This window comes from Rhamphochromis sp. 'chilingali' (genome assembly GCF_963969265.1).
Source record: "Rhamphochromis sp. 'chilingali' genome assembly, chromosome: 22".
NCBI lineage: Eukaryota > Metazoa > Chordata > Actinopteri > Cichliformes > Cichlidae > Rhamphochromis > Rhamphochromis sp. 'chilingali'.
Genome location: NC_137950.1, coordinates 4868113 through 4891056, shown reverse-complemented (window position 1 = coordinate 4891056; position 22944 = coordinate 4868113). Strand labels below are relative to the sequence as shown.

At 38.9% G+C, this 22944-nt stretch overlaps 3 protein-coding genes across 8 annotated transcripts; all 3 read left to right on the top strand.

Annotated features, from left to right (window-relative positions):
• Window positions 1–858: 858 nt before the first annotated feature.
• Window positions 859–5543, top strand: rsph1 (radial spoke head component 1). 2 transcript variants are annotated; one of them, XM_080873583.1, is made up of 7 exons: window positions 859–1025; window positions 1118–1231; window positions 1522–1627; window positions 1780–1870; window positions 2172–2307; window positions 3280–3351; window positions 4306–5543. In XM_080873583.1, the coding sequence occupies exons 1-7, from the start codon at window positions 975–977 to the stop codon at window positions 4426–4428; spliced, it is 693 nt and encodes a 230-aa protein (XP_080729709.1). In that variant the 5' UTR covers window positions 859–974; the 3' UTR covers window positions 4429–5543. The 2 variants fall into 2 exon arrangements, with proteins under 2 accessions (XP_080729709.1, XP_080729710.1); XM_080873584.1 differs by having other exon boundaries at window positions 4283–5543.
• A 682-nt stretch (window positions 5544–6225) lies between these two features.
• Window positions 6226–9544, top strand: adprm (ADP-ribose/CDP-alcohol diphosphatase, manganese-dependent). Its single transcript, XM_080873427.1, has 3 exons — window positions 6226–6963; window positions 7298–7420; window positions 8672–9544. The coding sequence occupies exons 1-3, from the start codon at window positions 6390–6392 to the stop codon at window positions 8989–8991; spliced, it is 1017 nt and encodes a 338-aa protein (XP_080729553.1). The 5' UTR covers window positions 6226–6389; the 3' UTR covers window positions 8992–9544.
• A 1506-nt stretch (window positions 9545–11050) lies between these two features.
• map2k4b (mitogen-activated protein kinase kinase 4b) lies at window positions 11051–22673 on the top strand. 5 transcript variants are annotated; one of them, XM_080872209.1, is made up of 13 exons: window positions 11051–11270; window positions 13415–13450; window positions 15005–15037; window positions 16179–16239; window positions 17008–17182; window positions 17965–18084; window positions 18199–18318; window positions 18413–18464; window positions 18557–18684; window positions 19466–19543; window positions 19635–19783; window positions 19879–19924; window positions 20104–22673. In XM_080872209.1, the coding sequence occupies exons 1-13, from the start codon at window positions 11159–11161 to the stop codon at window positions 20215–20217; spliced, it is 1224 nt and encodes a 407-aa protein (XP_080728335.1). In that variant the 5' UTR covers window positions 11051–11158; the 3' UTR covers window positions 20218–22673. The 5 variants fall into 5 exon arrangements, with proteins under 5 accessions (XP_080728335.1, XP_080728333.1, XP_080728337.1 ...); XM_080872207.1 differs by having other exon boundaries at window positions 16137–16239; XM_080872211.1 differs by lacking the exon at window positions 15005–15037 and having other exon boundaries at window positions 11052–11270.
• Window positions 22674–22944: the final 271 nt, after the last annotated feature.

Here is a 22944-nt window from a genome sequence, read left to right as displayed (position 1 = left end):
ACGGGATTGCTTTTGGGGGGAAGTAATCGGTAATTAGTTACTGATTACTTTTTCAAGTAACTTGACCAACACTGGTAGTTTGTAATACCTCATACCCTTCCACTGAGATTATTGTTGACGAATAGCTTTCAGTGCAGTAGCTCTCACATGCTGTGTCAAGCCCTTTTTCTGTCACTTTACAACATGACTGTCACACACTGTTGATGTTCTGTAGTTTTTTAGGCCTGCCACTTCTTCTTTCGTCCAGTTTTTAAGGTATATTTGTTGGCTAATAGCCCCTTGGGAATTACCTTGCTCATACAAAAATACTATATATATCTGTCAAGGTGTGATCTTTGACATTTTTCATAGATTCAATTAAATGGGTCCCAGTCATGTATTTTTGCCACAAGTAACAAAGTACCTGAATACATCATTTAAAAATGGTTCTTTGCGAAGTTATCTGTTAACTGACTTGAAAACTCTTCAAACCAATTAAAGGAAGAAAGTCCAATCCTGTGGAATTAAAATATAAAGAAATGAGGGGTGGCTCACCATGTTTACTGCTAGAATAACACCCTCCAAAATAGACTGAACTACATTGAATACACTCGTTGCTTTTCATTATGGAGAAGTGGGGAACTTGGCTTTAAAGTTTAATAGAGTAGAGATAAAAAGCTACTATCACATTTTAAAAAACCCATAGTAACTTACAACGTATTCTCCAAAATAAACATTTTTAGCTTGGAAAAAAAAATCGGAGTCAGACGGGCGCCCTCTTGTGGCTGCGTCCGTCCAGTACACAAATGAACATCAATACTGCGCAAGAGTCTTCTCAGGCAAGAGCGCGCCTGGGTCTTTAGCTCGCGTGACCGACGGTTGTCATAGCAACTGTAAACTAGTAGGCTAAAAGAGCAGGTGCAGGATTTTCCCCGTTTTTGGCGCTTCTGTTTCAACTAAAACTACAACACAGTCGTTCAGAAACTGACAGAAACATGTCGGACGTAGGATCTGAGGAGTTCGAGGATGAACAAAATAAACTCGGGGTGAGAGAATATAATTATCGTGTTAAGTTTGTTTGCTGCCGACGATGAACTAAAGCTAATGGTAAAACCCTATTTTGTTTTTACCCGAGCAGGAGTATGAAGGAGGCAGAAATGAAGCTGGAGAAAGGCACGGATTCGGGAAAGCTATTCTGCCCAACGGAGACATTTATCAGGGAGACTATCAGAACGGGAGAAGACACGGACAGGTAGGACGTTTGAGCTGGACCCCTGCAGTCCAAAGCACACAACATTCTGCATGTATGTGCATATCAGCACATAAAGACATTATCCTTTAGATATAGAAAAAGCTGCTAAATTAGATAACAGTGTGGACAGTGCGTGAGAACATTAAGCAGTTTAAAGCAGTCTTACCCTCTAATTACAATTTTATTTAAATATTTAGTCCCAAAGAAAATTCTTAATATTTCACGCTTTTCCCTGATGCTACTCGGGTAAGGACTAATATATATTTAAATATAACTGCTTTCTCCACTAGGGGACATATCGCTTCAAGAATGGGGCGAGATATGTAGGGAACTACCAGCAGAACATGAAACATGGACAGGGAACCTTCTACTATCCCGATGGGTCCAAATATGAAGGTATAACAAATGTGCTTTACATGAGTGTGTTGTGTACTTCTACCAATCAAAATTATTTTTATACAGTCCTGAGAACGTTTTTAAAGCCAGCTGAAGCTCTGATGTTGGTTTCTGTAAGCAAAACTCTTACCACTGCCTCTTCTGACTGCCAGGGTCGTGGGTTGAGGGTATGAGACAAGGTCACGGTGTCTACACCTACCCCAACAAAGACACCTATGATGGAGAGTGGCTGCAAAATTTGAGGTATGTCACAAGAAATGCAATCACAATTGCTATAACAACTTGTAATGCCAGAAGGAGTCAGGGTTTATATTATATATACACTTTTTTATGTTAAGATAATTTACTTTGATTCAACAGTATTAATACTCTAGAGAGCAGGACTTTTTTCATGTTGAAATGTAGTCCCAGAAATGCTGTCACATGTCTTTAACTTCTGAGATGTTTGAACTTTTTTTTGCACCAACATGCTTTTACTTTGAAGTTAGCTGTAACTAGATATGTTAAAAGCTACTTGAATCTTTGCTGTTTTTGTGATTTCCAGGCACGGACAGGGCATTTACCACTACCAAGAAACTGGCTCTAAGTTCAAGGGCACTTGGGTGAACGGCAAGATGGAGTCAGCTGGAGAGTACCTCCATACTAACCACAGATTCATGGGCAACTTTATCAACAACTATGTAAGTTTTATTTTTATAACATTCTCACAAATTGGTCAGTGATCGATCAAAATACTGAATATGTTTTAATGTAGCCTGTGCATGGTGTGAAAAGTGACAATAGCCAAAATGATTATCATGATTTTTGTGATCACTGTTAAGTTATGTGTTATTTGTCATCACTATTCATTGTTTTTAGTGACATAAATGTTTTTATGACACCGTCCTCCTTATTCCCCTAAATTCAGAGCATCATTCACTCTTTTCATTGCACCTGTGTGTATATTTATGTGAGGGGACGACATCATTTGTCCAGTGAGTTAACCATTTTCCTGGAGGCTTCATTAGTCACCGTGCTTTGTGGGGATTTTAGTTAGTTTTTTTAGTTAGTTAGTCGGTTTGATGGACTGTACTCTTTTACTGTACTTCTATTTAGCAGAATTAGATTAATATATGTATGTATGTATATATATATAAACTATTAAATTATGGTGTGCTTTAGCTATAGTGAATTATCTCCAGCTATCTCCATGATTTAACCGTTCTATAGAGTTTGAAGTATGTTTTAATGCAGAACATTTGTACTTCAGCGTAAGTCTAATTTTAAAGAATGTATGTATACTGTAGCATTATTACTTTGATATAAGTAGAGGCTTTAGGATAGGTGCGTCTTCTATAGAGCCCTCAGAATCGCTTCATTCATCACATAATCAAAAGGTCAAAGTGTTGTAAAAAGACTTTTTAAGGAAAAACAAAAAACTCATTTTTCTGTTTTTAACCACAAAGAAAGTTACATTATGCGGCTCCATTCTTGCCTTGTGTATTGTTTTGTTTTGTTTTTTGCCCCACTGTTCCAAAATGACATAGATTGGTGTTTTCAGTGTCAATCAACAGAAACAACAATCAGTTCTTATATCATTGTGGTCTGTGTCATTGTAAATGAGGATGAGTCTGTGCCTCTCTCCCTTATTATCTTCGGTTTTAATTTTGTAGCCGCTTGGCCCGGGGAAGTATGTGTTTGACATCGGCTGTGAGCAGCATGGAGAATACCAGAAAGCAGAGCAGGTAAATCCACTCGATTCACTTGAACAGAAACACGGTGATATTAAATATTTGCCCCCTTCCTGAGCTACTATTTTTTTTCACACATTCAGATCATCGAACAAGTATCAGACAAAGCTAGCCCACATACCAACAAAATGCACTTTTTTAATGATTTCATTTATTAAGGGGAAAAAAGTCACAGCTTCTGGTTGTTCTGAGAAGCAGACTAAAGGCGATCGTGGCTCAAGAGTTGGCAGTTCGTCTTGTAATCGGAAGGTTGGTGGTTCGAGCCCCGACTTGGACAGTCTTGGTTGTTGTGTCCTTGGGCAAGACACTTCACCTACTGGTGTTGGCCAGAGGGGCCGATCAGTCTGGCCCAGGGCAGCTGTGGCTACAACTGTAGCTGCCTCCACCAGTGTGTGTGTGAGAGTGAATGAATTGTAAAAGCACTTTGAGGGACTTGAAAAGCGCTATATAAATGCAATCCATTATTATTAAAGCACAGAGGAGATCAGGCCTTTGCTGTAGTTGCACATACACTTTTGAACAGTCTGCCTCTTCAAATCAGGACCTCACCAACACTTCTTTAAATTGTCTTTAAAACCTGCTTGAAGAAGCATATTTACATGCTTGCATTTAAATGTGAATTAGTTTTTGATACTTTTCTTTCACTTTGTTTTTTGTTTGTTTTGTTCTTTCTGGTTTGCTCTGAGTTATTATTTTTAGTCATACAGAAATTTGGTCAGCCCTTGTTGTTTTAAAATCTGCTTATAATCAAATTGACTTGAGTGGCTGTGTGCTGGCTGCAGATGTGCCTTGTGTTTGCAGATGTTGTCATGCTCAGCTCACTCTACAGATAGTCATGCTGCTATTTGTGGAAACACAGAAATATGTCTGCATTCTGACTGAATTACATGCCAAAGTGTGTTCTTAGAGCATTTTCTATCTGTAGGATTCATCCTGTCCTCTCTCCAGCCTTTGCAGGACAGAGCTGAGGGTGAGTGGGATGCCACTGTCCTCAAATGGATTCCCAAATGTGTCACAGGCCTAACAACAGAAACTCCTGGGAAAGAGACTTCAGGTGAAATTCAACAGTGACGTGCAAGCCATGATTGTAAAACTACTGTCTGATAGCAGAACCCCATACAGAAGGTTACTCTTGCAACCCTAGAGATTTTGAATTTGAAAACACTGAAAATGTTCATTAAAACTTTAAAAAATGTTCAGTAAAAGGCTAAAATTTTATAAATAATTGTCAATATACTTGTTTTAGGGCTGCACAATTAATAAAAAGTTAATTTTGATAATGATTTTTGCATGGGCAAGCATGATTGATTGATACTTAAATGTATGCTTCACCAGTTAAAATGCAAAAGCAAAAGCAAATCAGTTGCTCCCTAAATCAGTGCTGGACCATCCGCTTGTGCAGATCATAGTTTTTCCCTGCAGTTTCCTGGACTAATGTAGACGACTAACATTATGTTAAAAGAATTTAAAAATCACCAAAATTGAAATTTCCTCCACATTATGAGCTTGTGCCTCCAAGAGGATCACCTGGAACAGCCTTGTTGATTTTAATTTTGCATTAAGTTTTGGTATATATATATTTTTTCTTGATGCAAATAAGGAAGACGAGTTTTATTTTGATGCAGACACAGATGTGAGCATGTGAAAGCAGTGCTAGAAATAATAAATAATAAATGAATAATCGGGACCAATAAAAATGAAGATGGCTTAACAAACCAAAGGGTGACATCATAAATCATCAAGAACATAGGTCCTTAGAATTGGAGGGGGTCATTTCATGTTTGTGACATTTCTGTTGTGGTAAGCAGATCAAAACTAAACTAAGGGGGCAGCTGTGGTGGAAGGTGTATTGATCCGTTATGCTGTTTAGTAAAAAGTACTAATACCTCACTGAAAATACATCACTGTTTGTAAAAGTCCTCAAATTGAGATTGTTTTAGCTTGATTTAAATTGCCATGAAGGTTTGGCCATAAACCTCAATGGACTGAAACAACGCCGTAAAGAAGAGTGCTTCAGAAAGATGCAAGAGACTAATTAAGTTATACAGAAATCACTTCAAGTTATTGCTGCTAAAAGGTGGTTTTACAAGCTGTTGAATCACAGGATGTATTTAATTTTTTACAACTGCTTCTGTATTTTGGTGTACATTTGTTTAATAAACATTTACACTGTGTAATATATCATATGTTGTTGTTCATCTGAGGTATATTTACTAAGGACTTCCTCATCTATATAGCTTTCAGAAGAATATTTCATTTTTTTATTAATCTTTTGAGTATACTTGCAGTTCTGCTGAAAGACAGAACTGTTCTCTCTAACATTTAAAAGAAAAAAGAATACAAGTTTTTGTCTGTTGTCTTTGCTTTATACTATTTTAGATTAAACCTTCTCCTTCATTATAGTCTTATAGCTATGTCAAATTTGTTGAAAAACAAAACAAACAACACGCCCCAAACTACTGTATAGCCTGTTGGAATAAATACCTGAGTGGAGGTAAGATGGAAAAGATGTTTTTGATTCATGCACTGTCAAGTGAAAGTTAGAGCAAAATTTTAAACATGCTGGGAACTCAAACACTATATATTTTATAATGGAGACCTTTGTTGCAGGGGTAGCATAGGTAAATGAATGTTTCTTTATATTCTCTATAAAATAAATACATTTGTCTTTAAATTTCTCTACAAATCTAGAAAAATAAACCAAAAGAAAAATGTAGTATTCTCACCTATGAAATAAAATATACAATTTATGAGTAGTTTTTAAAGCCAGTTTCCACATTTTCACTTCACGTGTGCTGCGATGAGTCAGTTTCGCTTTCAGCATTATTTCGAAGGATGCCGGAAGTTGTTTTGTTGCCGTCAGTTTCGGTTACGCGCTGGCTGCTGCGCTGTCATTCTAGACAACGGAAGAAATTCTGGCAGGCAGTCAGCATGTGAGGGGGTGGACAGGATACCTGCGTGGAGTCGGTATTTTCATCTTCCTCGGTAGATATAAGGGGCGCACTCAAGCTGATCCGAAGACAACACCAAGAATGGACGACTGTCGTCAGCAAACGCTGCTGTTTACGTTCGGCGTGATAGCTGACATTCAGTACGCAGACATCGACGACGGCTACAATTACACTCGGACTCGTAGGCGATACTACCGAAGCGGTCTCCAGCTCTTGAGAAATGCTCGGAAAAGTTGGTCGGAATCAGCTGTCAAGCCAGCATTTATTCTCCAGCTGGGAGACATTATCGACGGCTTTAACAAGCCCAAGGACGCCTCGGAGCGCGCGCTGGACACCGTGCTGAGAGAGCTGAGCTCCTGCCCCGCGGAGGTGTATCATGTATGGGGAAACCACGAGTTTTATAACTTCAGCAGGAGCGCGCTGCTGCATTCAAAGCTCAACAGCACGCTCCACACTGACAGGAGCATGAGCACTGCCCCGGCCGGCTCCGGCATATATGCTTACAGTTTCAGCCCTTTCCCCGGGTTTACATTTGTTGTCCTGGATGCCTATGATGTGAGCCTGCTGGGAAGAGAGAAGGCCAGTGAACAATATGTCGATGCTATGAATTTGATAAAGCAGTATAACAAAAACGAAGATCTCAACTGCCCTCCAGGTATGCTTTACTGATAATTACAACATTAATAAAACAAATGTAATTACATTAGCCCAGATATCAAGTAACAGGAATCTGCATGTACACAGTATAAAATGCAGTAATATGTATTTAGTTTATTTATTGCCTTCCTTAAACAACTGACAATTCTTAGATGAAAATGTAATTTATACCAGTGAAGGTATCCAGTAGGACAGTTATGTGTTTTAGTAGCATAATTTGTAAATGAGGACCAAAGGATAGAAAACAGGTTTTATGGATTTACACTTGTTATTGACTAAACTAGCTTGCGACCCAACAACTGAGTTGATGATGGTTTGTGTTTTTGTTTCAGCATTTAACAATCTCACGCAGAGATTCACAATGTTCAATGGTGGGTTCAGTAAGGACCAGCTGGACTGGTTAGACTCTCTTCTATCATCAGCTGATGAGAAACAAGAAAAGGTCACAATTGTCAGTAAGTAAAACTTTTAAATACGTTCACTGGACACCTTGCTAGTACAGGACCAAGATTTGCCTTAATTTCTCACGGCATAGGTGCTGAAACCTTCCTACAAGATTTCAGTCCATATTAAGATAAGAGCTTCATGCAGTTGCTGCAGCTTTGTCAGCAAAATGTCTGTGATGGGACTCTCCTGTTCCACCACATCCTGAAAGAGCGAATCTGAGTTCAGTAAACTAACTGGCATGTTCCAGAAAGTAGTTTGAGATGATTTGAGCTTTGTGACATGGTGCATTATCTTGCATTATCTTCTACTGTCCAGTTTTGGTTTTTTTTGCCTGTCCCGTTTGGCTCTTTTGCCATCAGAATTATTGTCTAAAGGCAAAGAAAGATGCCCAACGGATTTACTTTACCAAATTGACCATCCCAGCCTTGCCATAATGGTCCATTTGATTCACCTTTTATTGTTTATTTTATTTTCACTTACTGAATATGGGACAGACTTGACTGGGGGAAAGAAGGGGAGAAAGAAAGAGGGAAAGAGAAACAGCTGAGAAGAGGGACGGGGGAGAAGGGCAAAAACCAAAAACCAACAGAATGAGCAGAAAAAGAAAAAAAAGAAGAAAAAATATGCATATATCAATCACCTGGGTCACCTGCTGAGAAAGAAAAAAGAAAACAATTAATTAATTTCTCACGGCATAGGTGCTGAAACCTTCCTATGAGATTTCAGTCCATATTAAGATAAGAGCTTCTTATCTTAATATGGAGCTTTGTCAGCAAAATGTCTGTGATGGGACTCTCCTGTTCCACCACATCCTGAAAGAGCTATATCTGAGTTCAGTAAACTAACTGGCATGTTCCAGAAAGTAGTTTGAGATGATTTGAGCTTTGTGACATGGCACATTATCTTGCATTATCTTCTACTGTCCAGTTTTAATGAGCTCATGCAAACTGGAGCCCTAGTTTCCTGCTCTTAGCAGGAACGGTTCCTGGTGTGGTCTTCTGCTGCTGCAGTCAGTTTCCTTGGTTCTAGGTTTGCAAACTGCATCCAGCACAGAACCAAGAGCATTACACTGCTAACAAAACACCAGCCCTTTGCAAGCATCTGAACAAACAGCATGCTAACACAAAGGTAGCCAACAACCCAAAGTGAACGTATGCTGATCCCAGCTCAGCTTGATCAGAGCCTGATCTTCAACATTCCAGTGCTTCTAGTACAATTTAAAAGAACACATGTGTTTTTATTTTTCCTCCTTTATCCAGGTCACCTCCCCATCCACCCAGACTGCACAGACACCATTTGCCTCGCATGGAACTTTGAAGAGCTCCTGGCCGTCATACGCTCCCACACCAGTGTGGTGTGTTACATGGCGGGACACGCCCACGACGGTGGATACTGCCAAGACGAAGATACAGGAGTGCACCACCTGACGGTTGATGGGGTGATTGAGACACCACCTGACAGCAATGCATTCGCCACAGTCTCTGTATATGGAGACAGGATGGAGCTGAAAGGATACGGGAGTATCACAGATCGAGTGTTTCTGTTTCCATCCAGACAAAAGGACACATACTGTAATTAAAGAATCACAACTTTATCACTTCTGTCTTGAAAAAGAATTATTGAAGAATTATTTCTTGTGTGAGTCCAGTCCACCAGTTAGTTAGTGATACACCTAGGAACTAATTTAGAAGATTTTTGAAAGTGTGCTTTTGTGTTTAATCACACCTGGAGCTGTGATGGAACTGTTTGGATTTTGAGAAATGTTCTTCAGACTGGGAACTTGAAGGATGTTTCGCTGAGGAAGTGGGAATATTATGAGTACACCTTACAAGAAGATAGTGTTCTCGCTGCTTTCCACTTTACAGCACTGAGCTTTTTAAGTTATTTTCAAATGGAAAAACACTGACAAATTAGGAACTATTTAAGGGATTGTAATATGATAATATGAAAACAGCAGCATACTTTACAAATACAGTAGCTCAGATATTTTATTGACACTTATGTTGTTTTTTTAATTTATGACAGCGTGTGAATGATAACACACCAAATTGGTGACAACACTTGATTGAAAGTGTTTGATTAAGGCTGTATGAAATAAAGTGAAAATAAAAACCTATCTATGCTCAGTGGATACATTAAATGCTACTGTTTCTTGCATTGTGTGATGTGTTCAAGTTAGTGGTAAATTAAAAATTGAGACTTAAGTTATTCATCATGGGGTGGAGTTATATAAATATAATGATGTGATAGCAGGCTCCAGTGTATGGTATGGTATTTCCATATACATTGTCGATTACCTATTTAACCATCTCTTCCTTCACACTGAAAGCCTAAAGAGCCTGATGGTAGAACCAGTTCCATTGTGGAACAAGAGTGCCACCTAGGGGAGAAAAAAAACGACACTTTTATTGCAAAGCAAAGTTTTAATGTGTTTTTTGATTTGACTGCTGGTTCTACATATGCAGTTTTTACCCCTCAGATGTAAAAGGCTAAATCTACCCGACATGTTATGTAGCTACTCATTTTGGCCCTCAGATTTATCCTGAAATTTTACCATGTACAGATGCGTACTAATACTTGTGTTTCTTCATTAGAGCAGTATTTCTTAAAATGGGACACTTTGGAGGACTGCGGCGGCACAAGGATTATTATTTTACGTTTTAGAAATTTGCGTCATGCAGAGTGCCTAAATTATTAATAAATTAGTTTGTTTAATAAGAAAATCGAAGTTAACATGTTTTATAAGTTCTGTATTTGTTATAAGCTCTCCCCAAAGGAGAAAGTAACACATGCAATCAAAAGGAAGGAGCCAGTTTCCCATACTGATCACCGATGATTTGTGGTTAACATGTAGCAGCAGTCCAGAAACAGAAAAAGTAGTGGTGCATTTGTTTTACAAAAAAGGGATGAGAAAAAAGCTTGACCACTACATTTGCCTCACTGCCACAAACACAAGCCCTTGTTTCTTGAGTATCTCATCATAAATACTCAATTTGGCGTAACCATTGTCTCTGTTGTTTTGGTATAAATGTAGTTATGGAGTTGAACATTAAAAGTGTAGCATTTTTAGCTTAGACTGTAATAACAGACTGGCAGACTTTTACCGGTGAGGTTGGAGTGCTAGTTAGCAGCTACTGCTGATTAGCAGGCTACATTCAAAGCACCGATACATATACACATATGTTAATTTGTGCTAAGCAACAGACTAATAAAACACCAGAATTTATTTTACCAAAAATGAAGCATAAACTTCCTGGACAGAAATTTGCGTATCATTTCAAAGGCTGTTTGACATATTATGTGATCCTTGATTATCTTTGATGAGCTGACACATCTAACAGTGTAAATCCAACTATAAAAATCTGAGTAAAATATATTACAAATTAAAAAAGGAAGCTTCATTATTCAACACGAAATAAAAAATGTAATACATTAGATCGTCTTTTGTCCATCATATTGTGTTAAATCGCTTAGAATATAAAACAAAAGTATAGAATTGAGTCGATACAAACTAGCCAGAATGTAGAATATGTTATATACATTTGTTATTTATGCAGGTCAAACGTTCAACTGTGAAGTCGTGATTTGCTATTTCCGATTGTCCATAAAAGCAGCAACAGCAGAGACGTGGCCGTCGTTGCGGCTGTTGCGTTCAAGTGGCGCAGTGTCCCGTCTGGAGGCAGAGCGGGCGAAGTTTCACTCTCTGCATTGCAGCCTGAGCGCTGCTGCTGGAATTCAACACAACAATGGCGACTCCCAGTCCTAACAGCAACTCCACTAGCTCTAGCAACAACAGCAACATCGTAGGATCAACGTTGCACCAACTCCACCAGCAAACACAGAGCAGCAGCATGCAAGGTAGGCGAGAACTGGCTCCAGTTCACAGTTTCATATTTCTACTGGGGACATAAGAGTTTGTAGGAAAGGGTAGCCTTTAGCTTCCTAAAAGCAGAAACACTGTAGCCAAGAGAAACCCAATAAGTAAGTCTTTTCGGTCAGAACTTTCAAAATAAATTATGTTACGCGGCCCATGTCTGGAAACGTGATCAATTTAATGCATCTGTTGCAGATGCTCCGCTTATGTTAATGCAAAATGCACACTTTTGCTAAAACAAGCCAAAATAGTGGCCGAACCGCCTTTTCTTTGAGTAAGGTCAATCTGTGCACTTATTTGGTTAATCATAATTAAAATTAAAATGAGCAGTTAGTGACAAGCATCACACATGTAAGTTTTTACATGTTAAATCAGATTTAAAAAAATATTCACACCATGTAGTTGATTAGCCTAAACTAATCAAAGGCTTTACTGTAGGATCTGAGTAATTGTCTGTTGACAAGCAGCGCTTTTACTTTGACGTCTGACTCGTGAGACTTCCGCTAATTCTGTCTTTCTGCGCTTAGCTTCATCTCCATCTCCCTGAAACTGCACTGCTGCTAGGCTAGCAATGATGCACAAGCTTCAGTTTAATTGTTGTACCAACGGGCCTGTAATGGCATAGTCAAGTGTTTTCATTCCTGAAGTTTGAATCGTACATCTCGACTCTACCTTAAAAGTATTACGTTGTTTAAAAAAATGAGTTCTCCAACTATTTTAACTTTTTCGCCTTTGTTATTAGCAGAGGGCTGCTACAAGTAGCCTCAAGGCCTACACTGAAGTGTACTTCTGTCCCCGGTCAGGCCACTGTTTCAGTGCTTTGCTCCGAGTAGCAAAGAAATGATGGAGCTAATAAAGTTAAAGTTGGGGCTATCAATTCTATTAAGTGTCAACATTAAATTCTGTTGGCTTCAGGCCATACATAACGTTACTTGTCTTCCTTGTGTTGCTAACGGTAGTTCTGTCGGTGGTTTCATAACGTGTTGACACAAATCACCTCGATTTGTAAAATAAATTTAAAGTCTAAGCCTTTATATTTGTTAAGTGTACATCTCTATCTAGTTAATACCTCTAAGCGCACACTGTCATCTCTTATCGGACAGGCAGACCTCGTGACAAAACCTGTAGTCAGCTAAGATTTGTTTTAGTGAGGTCACACATTTTAATAATGTGCTGTGAGGAACAGAAACGTCTACTGAAACTTAATACATAAAATCAAATTTTCTTATTCTACATTAATCCACTGGGCATATAAAAGAGGATGATCGCAAGAGAGTCCTCAACGGATAGGAATAAAATCGCCAAAATAATTATTAACACTTGACAAAAATACTTAACTAAAAAAGGGAGACAACGTATTAGTTTAGTTTTTGCGAATGCAATATCGACATTATGTTAAAATTGAAGTAACAAACAGAACTTTTGTCCGTAGGGTTTTTCTTACAGGAAAAGCACCTTCTTTGACCTGAGGGTTTAGGCCTTGTCTTGCTTACTTCTGTTTACAAATTAGAATTAGATTTCAGAAGCAAAGATAAATCACCACAGAAACTTTTGAATGTGTGTAAGGAGCGGTTGAAGGTGACTGCTGTCAGGAGTAAAGTTGCTCCTGGTGCTGTGGTATATGGAAGACTAACACCCCCCATATAAGTGTAATTACAAGAGGAGGGGGGGGAAGTCAATTTTTGGGCTACAGCTCCATAGGATGCTATTTGTTCTGACTTGCTTGTCACCCCCTATGAAACCCTCAGTCCTCAGAGTAGGAGTTCTCCGCTATAGTTGAAATTCTGCAGATATACAGGGAGTCATGTAGTGACAGCTGATGGGTGTTTTGGGGGGTTAAATAGAATTCTTATTGTCATTCATAAACCTTGATTACACACACATGTAAAGTGCTTCACATACATTAAGCTGTGTTTTCTTCCAAGAGTTGTCATTTCATTGGAAAAAGCCAGCAGAGCAGGTTAGACAGACTTACATGTAATAATGGATGTGCTCATAGTATATCAGGAGGGCTTTACTCTGGATTTTATTGATTATTAAGCGCCTAATCTTAAGCCTCAACAGCCATATCTGACTTTGTAATTTCTTGCTCTGTGGCAGTATCAAATGTTTTATCTAAACCTTGCAGAAACCAACACCTGCTGGAGATGTCAAAATGAAACAGGTATTCAAACTTATTTTATAAGGTTTTAGTCTGATTTGGGGAGATTTCGTTTTTTGTTGAGTTGAAAAAAAAATTATTATTATTATTATTTTTTTTAATTTTTAGGGCCAATCTTGGCAAAGGAATTTATTGAAATGTCCCCATCGCTTCCCTCTGTTGGTCTTTTTCTTTTGTTCGCATAAAGTTATTTTGTTTTCCATTTTTGTAATACCTGTAATTGTATCATCTTTTTTTCTGCATGTTTTCAACTGAGTTTCTATGTTAGAATGACCTGATGTAGACAGACCCCATTTGATGAGACACTGTTAAGTGTGGTTTCCATTGTATGAAAGGTATACCAGTTGAAGTGGCACATGCCAGTTTTTAGTGGCTGGCCACTGTGAAACTGTGGTGTTCTGCTAAGCCAACAAAAAGAGAATATCAGTCTCGTTCCACCGGCAAATACCAGTCATCACTAGTGTGTTCATAGTATTTTACTACTGTCTGTTTATAAAGCTAACAAACATCGTAGCTTTTAGTATTAATTTTATTTACCTCCACCCCACTCCCCATTGTGATTAAATTCAACAGTTGCATGTAATTAACTTTATTACCAAGAATTTGCAGCATGAAATATATTCTTGTAATACAAACTGTTTTTGTTTGGGTTTTTTTTTTTTTTTTTTTTTTTTTGCTAAGACTGTTTTATCAGCTAGCTTTAACGTGTAGCCCTTTGTTTTATTTTTTTTCCCCACAAAAATGTAATTTTCTAAGATATTAGTTTATATACTTACATTTAAGGTACAATGGCAAACAGTGACATTGAGTTCGTTTTAATAAGCTGTATTTTGACTTTGTAGTGCTAAGCATACGTTAGCAAAAAGGGCTAATGCCAAACAAAGTATAGGAAACAATAGTTTATTTTAATTTTACTGTCACTTTTTAATACAATCCACTTATTCTTCTATAGTACTTCATACACTGATGATACAGTATTTAACTTTAATAATAATCTTGGCAATATGGGAAAATTGAACTATTTGCTTTTTTGCCATATGCTTTTAGTACTGCTAACAAGCTAGCAGCCAGCTAACTTAGCTTGGCACAACAATTGCTATCTATCTATTAGAGAGGTCACAGGAAGTAATTGCAAAAGCCTAAAACAGTTTTATATAGGCAGCAGTGACAAATACATGTAATTGATTATTGTTCTGGTGGTAGTATTTGCAAGTGGAACAGCAGAAAGTAGTGCCATATGCACAGTGCCACAAGACTGGCAGAACATTGGTTTTCAAAATTGAAAGTAAGATGGTACTGAAATGACTGTTAAAATTGAACTATTTTGCCAGTAATACAGCAAATACTACATCGGTTATATATGGCAGTGCACTGAGCAAGACCCACCAATATGTGGCACATCTTTTGCCAGCTAAAGCACGTTCTCAGTATCCTGACCTGTTTTCCATTTTCAGCATTGAATCATGCTGGGACGGCACTTATCAAACGTGGCCCATTTAAACTCTTAACAACACATTTCAAGAAAATGTAGTAAAAATGTTTTTTTCTTTACTTCAGGGTTTCAGATAAGCCTGTCTGGAATACCCCAAAGTAAGCATTAGACTTGCACACAAAGCACACGACCTCTACTCTTTGTGGGGACACCTCAGTAGTGTAAAGGAGCATCCTTCCCTCTGTTATTGTAGCCATATTCAAGACTGGGCTCATTCTTGCCTCCTGTTACTGAGCTTCAGTCTTGATTCATGGTTTATACTATTATATACATGCACGTGCGTAATTGGATAACACAGGTGAGAGGATGCCACTGTATACTACTGAAACAGCCTGTGTGGTGCTCTGGTAGTGGGAGTCTGTCCACTGTTCACTGCTGTTAATTGTCACAAATATATTTATTGCCATGAAAGATTCATTTGCACTGGGGCTTAAAAGGCTAAGGGATCTGTTTGCATTCAGGAGCTGGTTGGACAGGGCATGGCAGAGACAACTTAACACTTGAACTCAGCACTTTCAACAATGCCTAAACTTAATTACCAACTCTATTTGGGTGATGCATTCATATACTCACATGCACCTAACAGTTAATTCAACCTATGTGTCCTCAGTCTGAACGAAGTGCTGTCTTGAGTGTTGGGTCGCTTTCACATGTCAGTGGGAACTGTTTAGTGTTGACATGCACATTTATAAAGATTATTGATGGAAACATTCTGAACACGGATTCCCAATGTTAGCACCCTGCTTAGTGCACAGCATACTAGCCTGATAGCTTGCACACATGCTGCATGCCATTTGTTCAGAAGGTTCTAGCTAAAAGGGCTTGTGCAGTACACCTATCTGAACACTGGGAACCCCTGTACATTTTTGCTTGTGTTCAAAACTTTTTGCTTTCTCGAAGCTTGAGAAGAGCTTGAGAACTCCAAAACTTCATGCCACAGATTTTTTTTCCCACCCTTCCCTCATAGTCATATTTTTCAAATGCAACTGCATAATGCATATGAATGTGTTTATACTTGGATTATATTAAGTTGCTGTGGCATATTGAGACTTATCTCAAGTGTAGAAAGACAATACTGAGGTAAGAAAGGCATTTTATCACACCATGTGTATCCTCTGTCTTCACCAGTTGGTTGAACCCACAGACTGGTGTGCATGTGGTGGCACTGTGCATCTGTTTCTCTCTTTGTCCTACCAGGTAAACGCAAAGCTCTGAAACTGAATTTTGCCAACCCTCCAGTGAAACCGGCTTCCAGGCTCCCACTCAATCCAACAGTTCCCTCTTTCCAGAACCCTCACATGTGAGTAAAGATAGTTGGGACATGATGTCACTGGAACTAGATAAGAGGTTGTATATAGAAATTGAACATAGCCTCTGGACCTGATAACAGTAGAGTGAATTTGTCAGGCCAGCAGGGGGCAGTGCCTGGTTGCAAAAAGTAGTCCTGTTGTGTAGACGTTTACAGAGAAACAACACTGCTCATTTGCTTCATAACCTCAGGAAGTACGTTTTGATTATTAAGTTTCTTTGTGAGCAATTTTCCAAAATCTCTTCAAGTTACTATGACAACAGAAATGCACTGACTACATTTGCTTCTGTGTAAAACATTTGTAGAGTTGGTTTTTATGCTAACCACCTTAGCTTGCTAGCAGTTTGTTTTTGTTTTTTTGTTTTTTTTAAGTTGACATGTTGCTACATTTCCTGGCAATTTGTTGAGTGCTGTGCAATGGCACAAAATCACTGACACGACTGTTTTTCAGCACATGTTCATATTTCTGGTTGCACAACATGCAGTCTAAGTTGGGGCATATCCTTAGAAATACTGCTTAATAGCACTAATGGTGGTCTAATCTTTATGCATCCTGCACCTTTAATATCATGAGGGGATTTTTTTAATGATAAAAATATTACAAATACTATGTTCATATTTTGCCATCTTGTCAAATCCCACATACCCGATCAGATTTTAAAGCCGGTTCATGGAAACTTTACAGTTCACATAGAATTAATTTCTGATTAAAATATAAGTGATTAAATCTAAATGCTGTCATCGTCCCACATTCAACAGAGAGCGCCTACGGACACACAGTATTGAGTCATCTGGGAAGCTGAAGATCTCCCCTGAGCAGCACTGTGACTTCACTGCAGAGGATCTGAGAGACCTTGGTGAGATCGGCCGTGGGGCGTATGGCTCCGTCAACAAGATGGTCCACAAACCCACAGGCCAGATCATGGCTGTCAAGGTAGCCCAATAATAGACTATTAGTGATCTGGAGAAGTTTGTGGAATCAACCAATTCCAGTCTCTGGCCAGTCTCTAGGTGCTTCTCTACTTTTTGTTAAGCTGATGCAGAGCTGCTGTATTGAGGTCATATATTGTAGTGTACTGCATGAAAATGTCACGTCACCAGAGGCCAGTCTTTACTGATCAACAGGCATCTGAACTCAGTTTTGCAAAGACGTCCCAACCAACTAATATTTTAGTCGATTGTACTAAAACGAGTCTGACAGTAAACGTCTCTCAAAGTGTGACTAACATTAGCCGTGCAAGCAGCAGCAGTCTGCCCACACACCTGGATGGCATGCAGTGTGCACTGCAGGTGGTTACATGTTAGCTTATTCTGACAGCCTTTTTAGAAGCATGCGTTGTTGAATTTTGAATAACATGATAACGAGCTCATTGGAATTAGTTTCGCCGATGCATTTTAGGGTCGAACAGTTTCATTTCTGACTGAAACAAAGGTTTACTGAACTAGCATCAGTGTTGTGGTCAAATGACCTCTCACTGTTAAGTGGATGTGGATGGCTTGAGTGGTTTATGTGCATTACTTTTATTGAACCCAGCATGCACACGGTGATAGCAGGTGAACTTGCAAGGTATAATAAATAACAAAAATGAAGGCTGTTCAATTCATGTCCATTGCTCTCTCAGAAATGAATTCTCTTGTTAATGCTGCTAAAGTTAGAAATGTGATTAAAAGTGTGAGGCTGAAACATGCATGTCTGTTTTCTGATGTGTCCCTCAGAGGATTCGCTCCACTGTGGATGAGAAGGAGCAGAAGCAGCTGCTGATGGACCTTGATGTAGTGATGAGGAGTAGTGACTGTCCCTACATTGTGCAGTTCTACGGCGCCCTCTTCAGGGAGGTCTGAAAAACACACCCACCTGTCTTTTTTTATGTTACCGAAACAAAATATACCTGATTCATTCAGTTGATTGCAAATTCTTGAAGGAGTCTAACCTTTATGTCTTTGTTTCAGGGGGACTGTTGGATTTGTATGGAACTTATGTCTACCTCATTAGACAAATTCTACAAATATGTATATTGTGCATTAGATGACGTCATTCCAGAGGAAATATTAGGCAAAATAACATTAGCAGTAAGCAACGATTTCATATTCATGTAATGTAATTTTCCTGTAATGGCATGCATAGCATCAAATAATTAACCAAAGATTTTTTTCTCTTTAACAGACTGTTAAAGCACTGAACCACTTAAAAGAAAACTTGAAAATAATTCACAGAGGTAAGTTTTCTCATTTTATTCTGATCAGCTATTACTAATTAACTCTCGTCCCAGTTACATTATAGTTAGGTCGTCCTTTACTGTGTTTGCAGACATCAAACCTTCCAACATTCTTATGGACCGAAAGGGGAATATCAAACTGTGCGATTTTGGCATCAGCGGCCAGCTGGTGGACTCCATAGCCAAGACCAGAGATGCAGGCTGCAGGCCTTACATGGCAGTAAGTAATCAACTGCACTGATTAAGAAATATGCATCAGTTACATGTGAAGGAGTAAAAACGGGTTGATGTTATTATCATATTTATTAAGAACCTTCATTTGAGTTGTTCATACCTTGCAGAGTGCACCCCAAGCAGCCAAAACATTTAAATCTTCTGCTTAATATTGCATGGGTTACCCTTGTGTTCAGTTCTGACCAATGGGGGCACAGACCTGTGCTGTCGAGCAACTGATCCTTTGGATTGTAATAAATCAGGCTTGCTGAAAAGAGGTTGGAGACCAGTTCAGTACCTATAGCCAGGGGTGTGCAATTAATTTTCCCAAGCGGCCACATGAGAAGTGGAACTGTTGTGGAGAGATCAAATTAATACTGAGCAGAATTGAGTTCAGCTTATTAACATCGCCCTCTGCAACAGTCCAGCTTCTCGTGTGACTCTTTGGGAAAATTAATTGTCTGCCCCTGGCTTAAGCTGTGTGTCAAGTCATTCCTCGGTAGTTTTCACTGCACAGAGGGTGTTGCAGTTGGGAGCGAGTCTATGAAGGATTTCTGACAGTGTTTAGGTCGGCAGTACACCTTAAAGTAATTCCATATATGCCATTTATATGGGCATCCTCAGTAGAACTTTGCATTTAATGACAAGTTCACTTCACGTGTCATTGGATTTAAAATTGTTGTGACTGACATGTATTTTGCATTTGTATGATAGAGTGAAATACTGTCGTATGGGGTCTAGTGAATTATCTGTGTATCACAGAATATTTCCATTTGTGCATTTTGCAGCCTGAAAGGATAGACCCCAGTGCTTCTAGACAAGGCTATGATGTCCGGTCTGATGTATGGAGTTTGGGAATCACCCTGGTAAGACTCAAGGGTTTTATTAAGTTAAGCTGTTGCGATAAGGATAAATCCACAGTGTTAGACAATCACAGTTCTTTCTGTTTGTTATCAGTATGAGCTGGCAACAGGAAGATTCCCCTACCCTAAGTGGAATAGTGTTTTCGATCAGCTGACGCAGGTGGTAAAAGGTGAGCCTCCCCAGCTCAGCAACTCAGAGGAGAGGCAGTTCTCCCCCAAGTTCACCAACTTTGTTAACCTATGGTAAGCACAATCACGTAAAAATTGATTGGGGAACATTTTTATGCCCACTACATTTGGCACATTGCCTCTGATTTGTTCTTTTTTTGCCTGTCCAGCCTTACAAAGGATGAATCAAAAAGGCCAAAGTACAAGGAGCTTCTGGTGAGTTTCAATACTACTTAAAATTGAAATGTAAAAGTCATTTTTATTTGCTGCAGTAAATACAATTTTACCCCAACTCCTAGCTCTGTGATATTTGAGGATTTAGGCTAAACCAACTTTAAATTAGCTGCCTCATACAGGATGAATTGTCACTTCAGCTTTGTGTATCTCTCCTGTAGAAACACCCTTTCATTCTGATGTATGAGGAGCGTTTTGTGGACGTTGCCAGCTATGTGTGTCGCATTCTGGATCAGATCCCTGCCTCTCCTATCTCGCCCATGTATGTCGACTGACAGTTAGTCCAGGGAGGGTGGGGTGAGGGTTGGGGGAGGGGGGTCGTTAGCCAACAGTGGGTTGGACACCAAGTTTTGTGACGCGACGTTTGACATCTTAGCCCTAAGAGTTAGGTGGGATCACCAGTTTTTTCTCGTGTTCCAAAGAACAAAGGAAGTCTAAATTGCTCAGTGCAATGAGACAAATATCCTTAAGCAAACCTTTCAACCTCCCATCACCTCATTTTAAAATCCCATAATATTGTCATTTATCTTCAGTCAGAAAAACTTGAAGCGAGAACATTGTCTTAGTAAAATGCAATGTATCTGTGTATGTGAGGGGGAAAAAGGAATAGTGTGTATATAGATATAGATATATATCTCATATGTACTTGAATTTGTACACAAATACAGAATTTACCAAATAAAGTGGTGAGCAGTGACGCTCTTGATGTATGAACAAAAATAGCCACCCAGTGGATTGTACATTGTGGACTGTATGTTTGCATATGTGTGTTCACCTCTGAACTGTTGACATGTACAAATGTATGCAGATAGGTCTGCTGTCTCAACAGTCTTTTCATGCATTTGGTTGAGAGCACCTTTACTCACAGCAAATGGTTGAGTATGCAAGAGTGTTTCTGTGTGGAACACTCGTGGATTTGGTAGCGCAGCTTTCTTTTTCTTTTCTTTTTCACTTTCCCCCAATATGCAATCTGTGAGAAGCTGTCTTGATAGAAACATAAGACAACTGCCATTTCTCACAAACTGGCCTCAGTTCATCTCTTTTGTTATCATTGTGTTTGAGTTATAAAACTAAGCATCTCTTTTTGATTGAGAATTTCCTGTGTTAGTCTTGTTGAACAGAGCTGGTGGTAGAAACTCCTAATTAGAAGTAATATCAAATGGCAACACCTGGTTTAATGCAACTGGATTTTTGTCATTCAAAGAGGTAGCTACAGCTAAAGACAACTGATAGGTTAAAACAAAAAACAACGCATGCTTCCAAATATCCTTTATAGGTTTTTGTTAATAAAAAAAGACAAAGGACAAGATGATGTAACAATAGCTAGCTAAGATGAGAAGCAGACTAGCAAAATATATGTTAAATAATTCTGTCCAAAAAAAAAAAGGTTAAGATTGGTAAAGTAAGGTATACTAACTCAATAGAAATGTATATTTTTCTACTATATAGTTCTAGTCAAATGGATGAGGAAATAGAAAAGACTGTTACGCTATTATCATGCTAATAAATTCAAGTTTAACATCTAGCTAACCGTATTTTTTTTTTTTTTTTTTTATAAATGCCTTCACCTGCATTTTAAATGCAATCAGTTTGCATTAAGGCATACTGTCGTTCTTTCAGGACCACCCAGAAGTCTCCCAGGCTACACACTTTTTGTCCCACAAAAACATCCTCGTTTCCTTGCGAGTAGTGGAAGATGCCCTCTACCCTGGTGTAAAGTTAGTTTGGGACATTATGTCCACTGTAAATGTGTATGTACATAGAACACCTAACCTGCTGTTACTGGCAGGTTCTGCTCAACAGTTAAGGCTGATTCCTAAACACAGATCCAAGCACCAAGATAGGTGTCAGGTGCAAATTCTTTTAGTTTAGGAATGAGCCTTAATTCCACCTGTCATAGTGCTGTACAGTTAAACTTCTCATCCACACTGATCACAGATCCACCGTGCTGCCATATAGCAGCAGTAACTACAAGTTTAAAAGTCTAGGCATGGGAGTTCTGTCAAAAAATAAATAAAAACTGTAAACGCTGCTAAATCACAAACTATTGACTTCCATACCAACTACCGAACTGTCGGGAGAAGAGGAATCTCACTCAACACAGTTACACGTTTTCGTCCTTAAGTTCACCACGGACTCGGCATGCTTCTCCATGACTTAGTATGTCTTTCTGGCTTGCACTGATGATAGAATATTACCATGCATTAAACTCGGATGCATCTCCATAATCCAAAATGCCTCATCTGTCTTCCTTTGTCAGTTATAGTAATATTCTGGAGTTTTACATAATTGTGTGGCAGAAGGTCAATGGGAGGCCACAATTTTGAGACTATTGAGATGCACCCGTTGTCATTTCTTTTCAGAAAGCCACATTTACCAGGCGGGGCCTCTTATCCACAGAATGGCGAGACAAATATCACATTACTTGGCGATAGCTATTAACCAAACTGTATGGATGATGGTCCTTTAAGTGTGGGACACTGTAGGGACTTTTACATGCGTCTCCCAGAAACTACCACCATTGTTGGAGTGGGTTGGGGACGTTTCAGTGTGGCTTGTTTAAATGTTGAATACTTTTGGCCTGTTTGGGAGGGCAACACATTACAACCGCATAGGTGGCGACGTTGTAGAACCCACACGATTCTTTTGGTAAGCGACTTTCCATTTCTGTCTAACACGAAATGGTGCAGACCCCAGAGAAAGCCCACAGATGGAGCCGTTTAACTTCAAACTGTCTCTAGAGCTGTTGTAGTCTGTCATGTGTTTCCAGGAAGCTAACTTGACGCTGGTGAATCTCCAGGGTACATGTTGTATAAATTGCAAAATTACTAGAATGTTCATATTAGATTATAAGATATTATTAAGGGCAATGAATATTATATTGTATCTTCATTGATCGTTACAAATAAAGTTCCCACGGAAAAGATTGGAAACCTGTATTGTGTGTTTCTTGTAATTTAGACACGAAAAAAAACTGCCAAAATAATTTTGATAAGTGATAA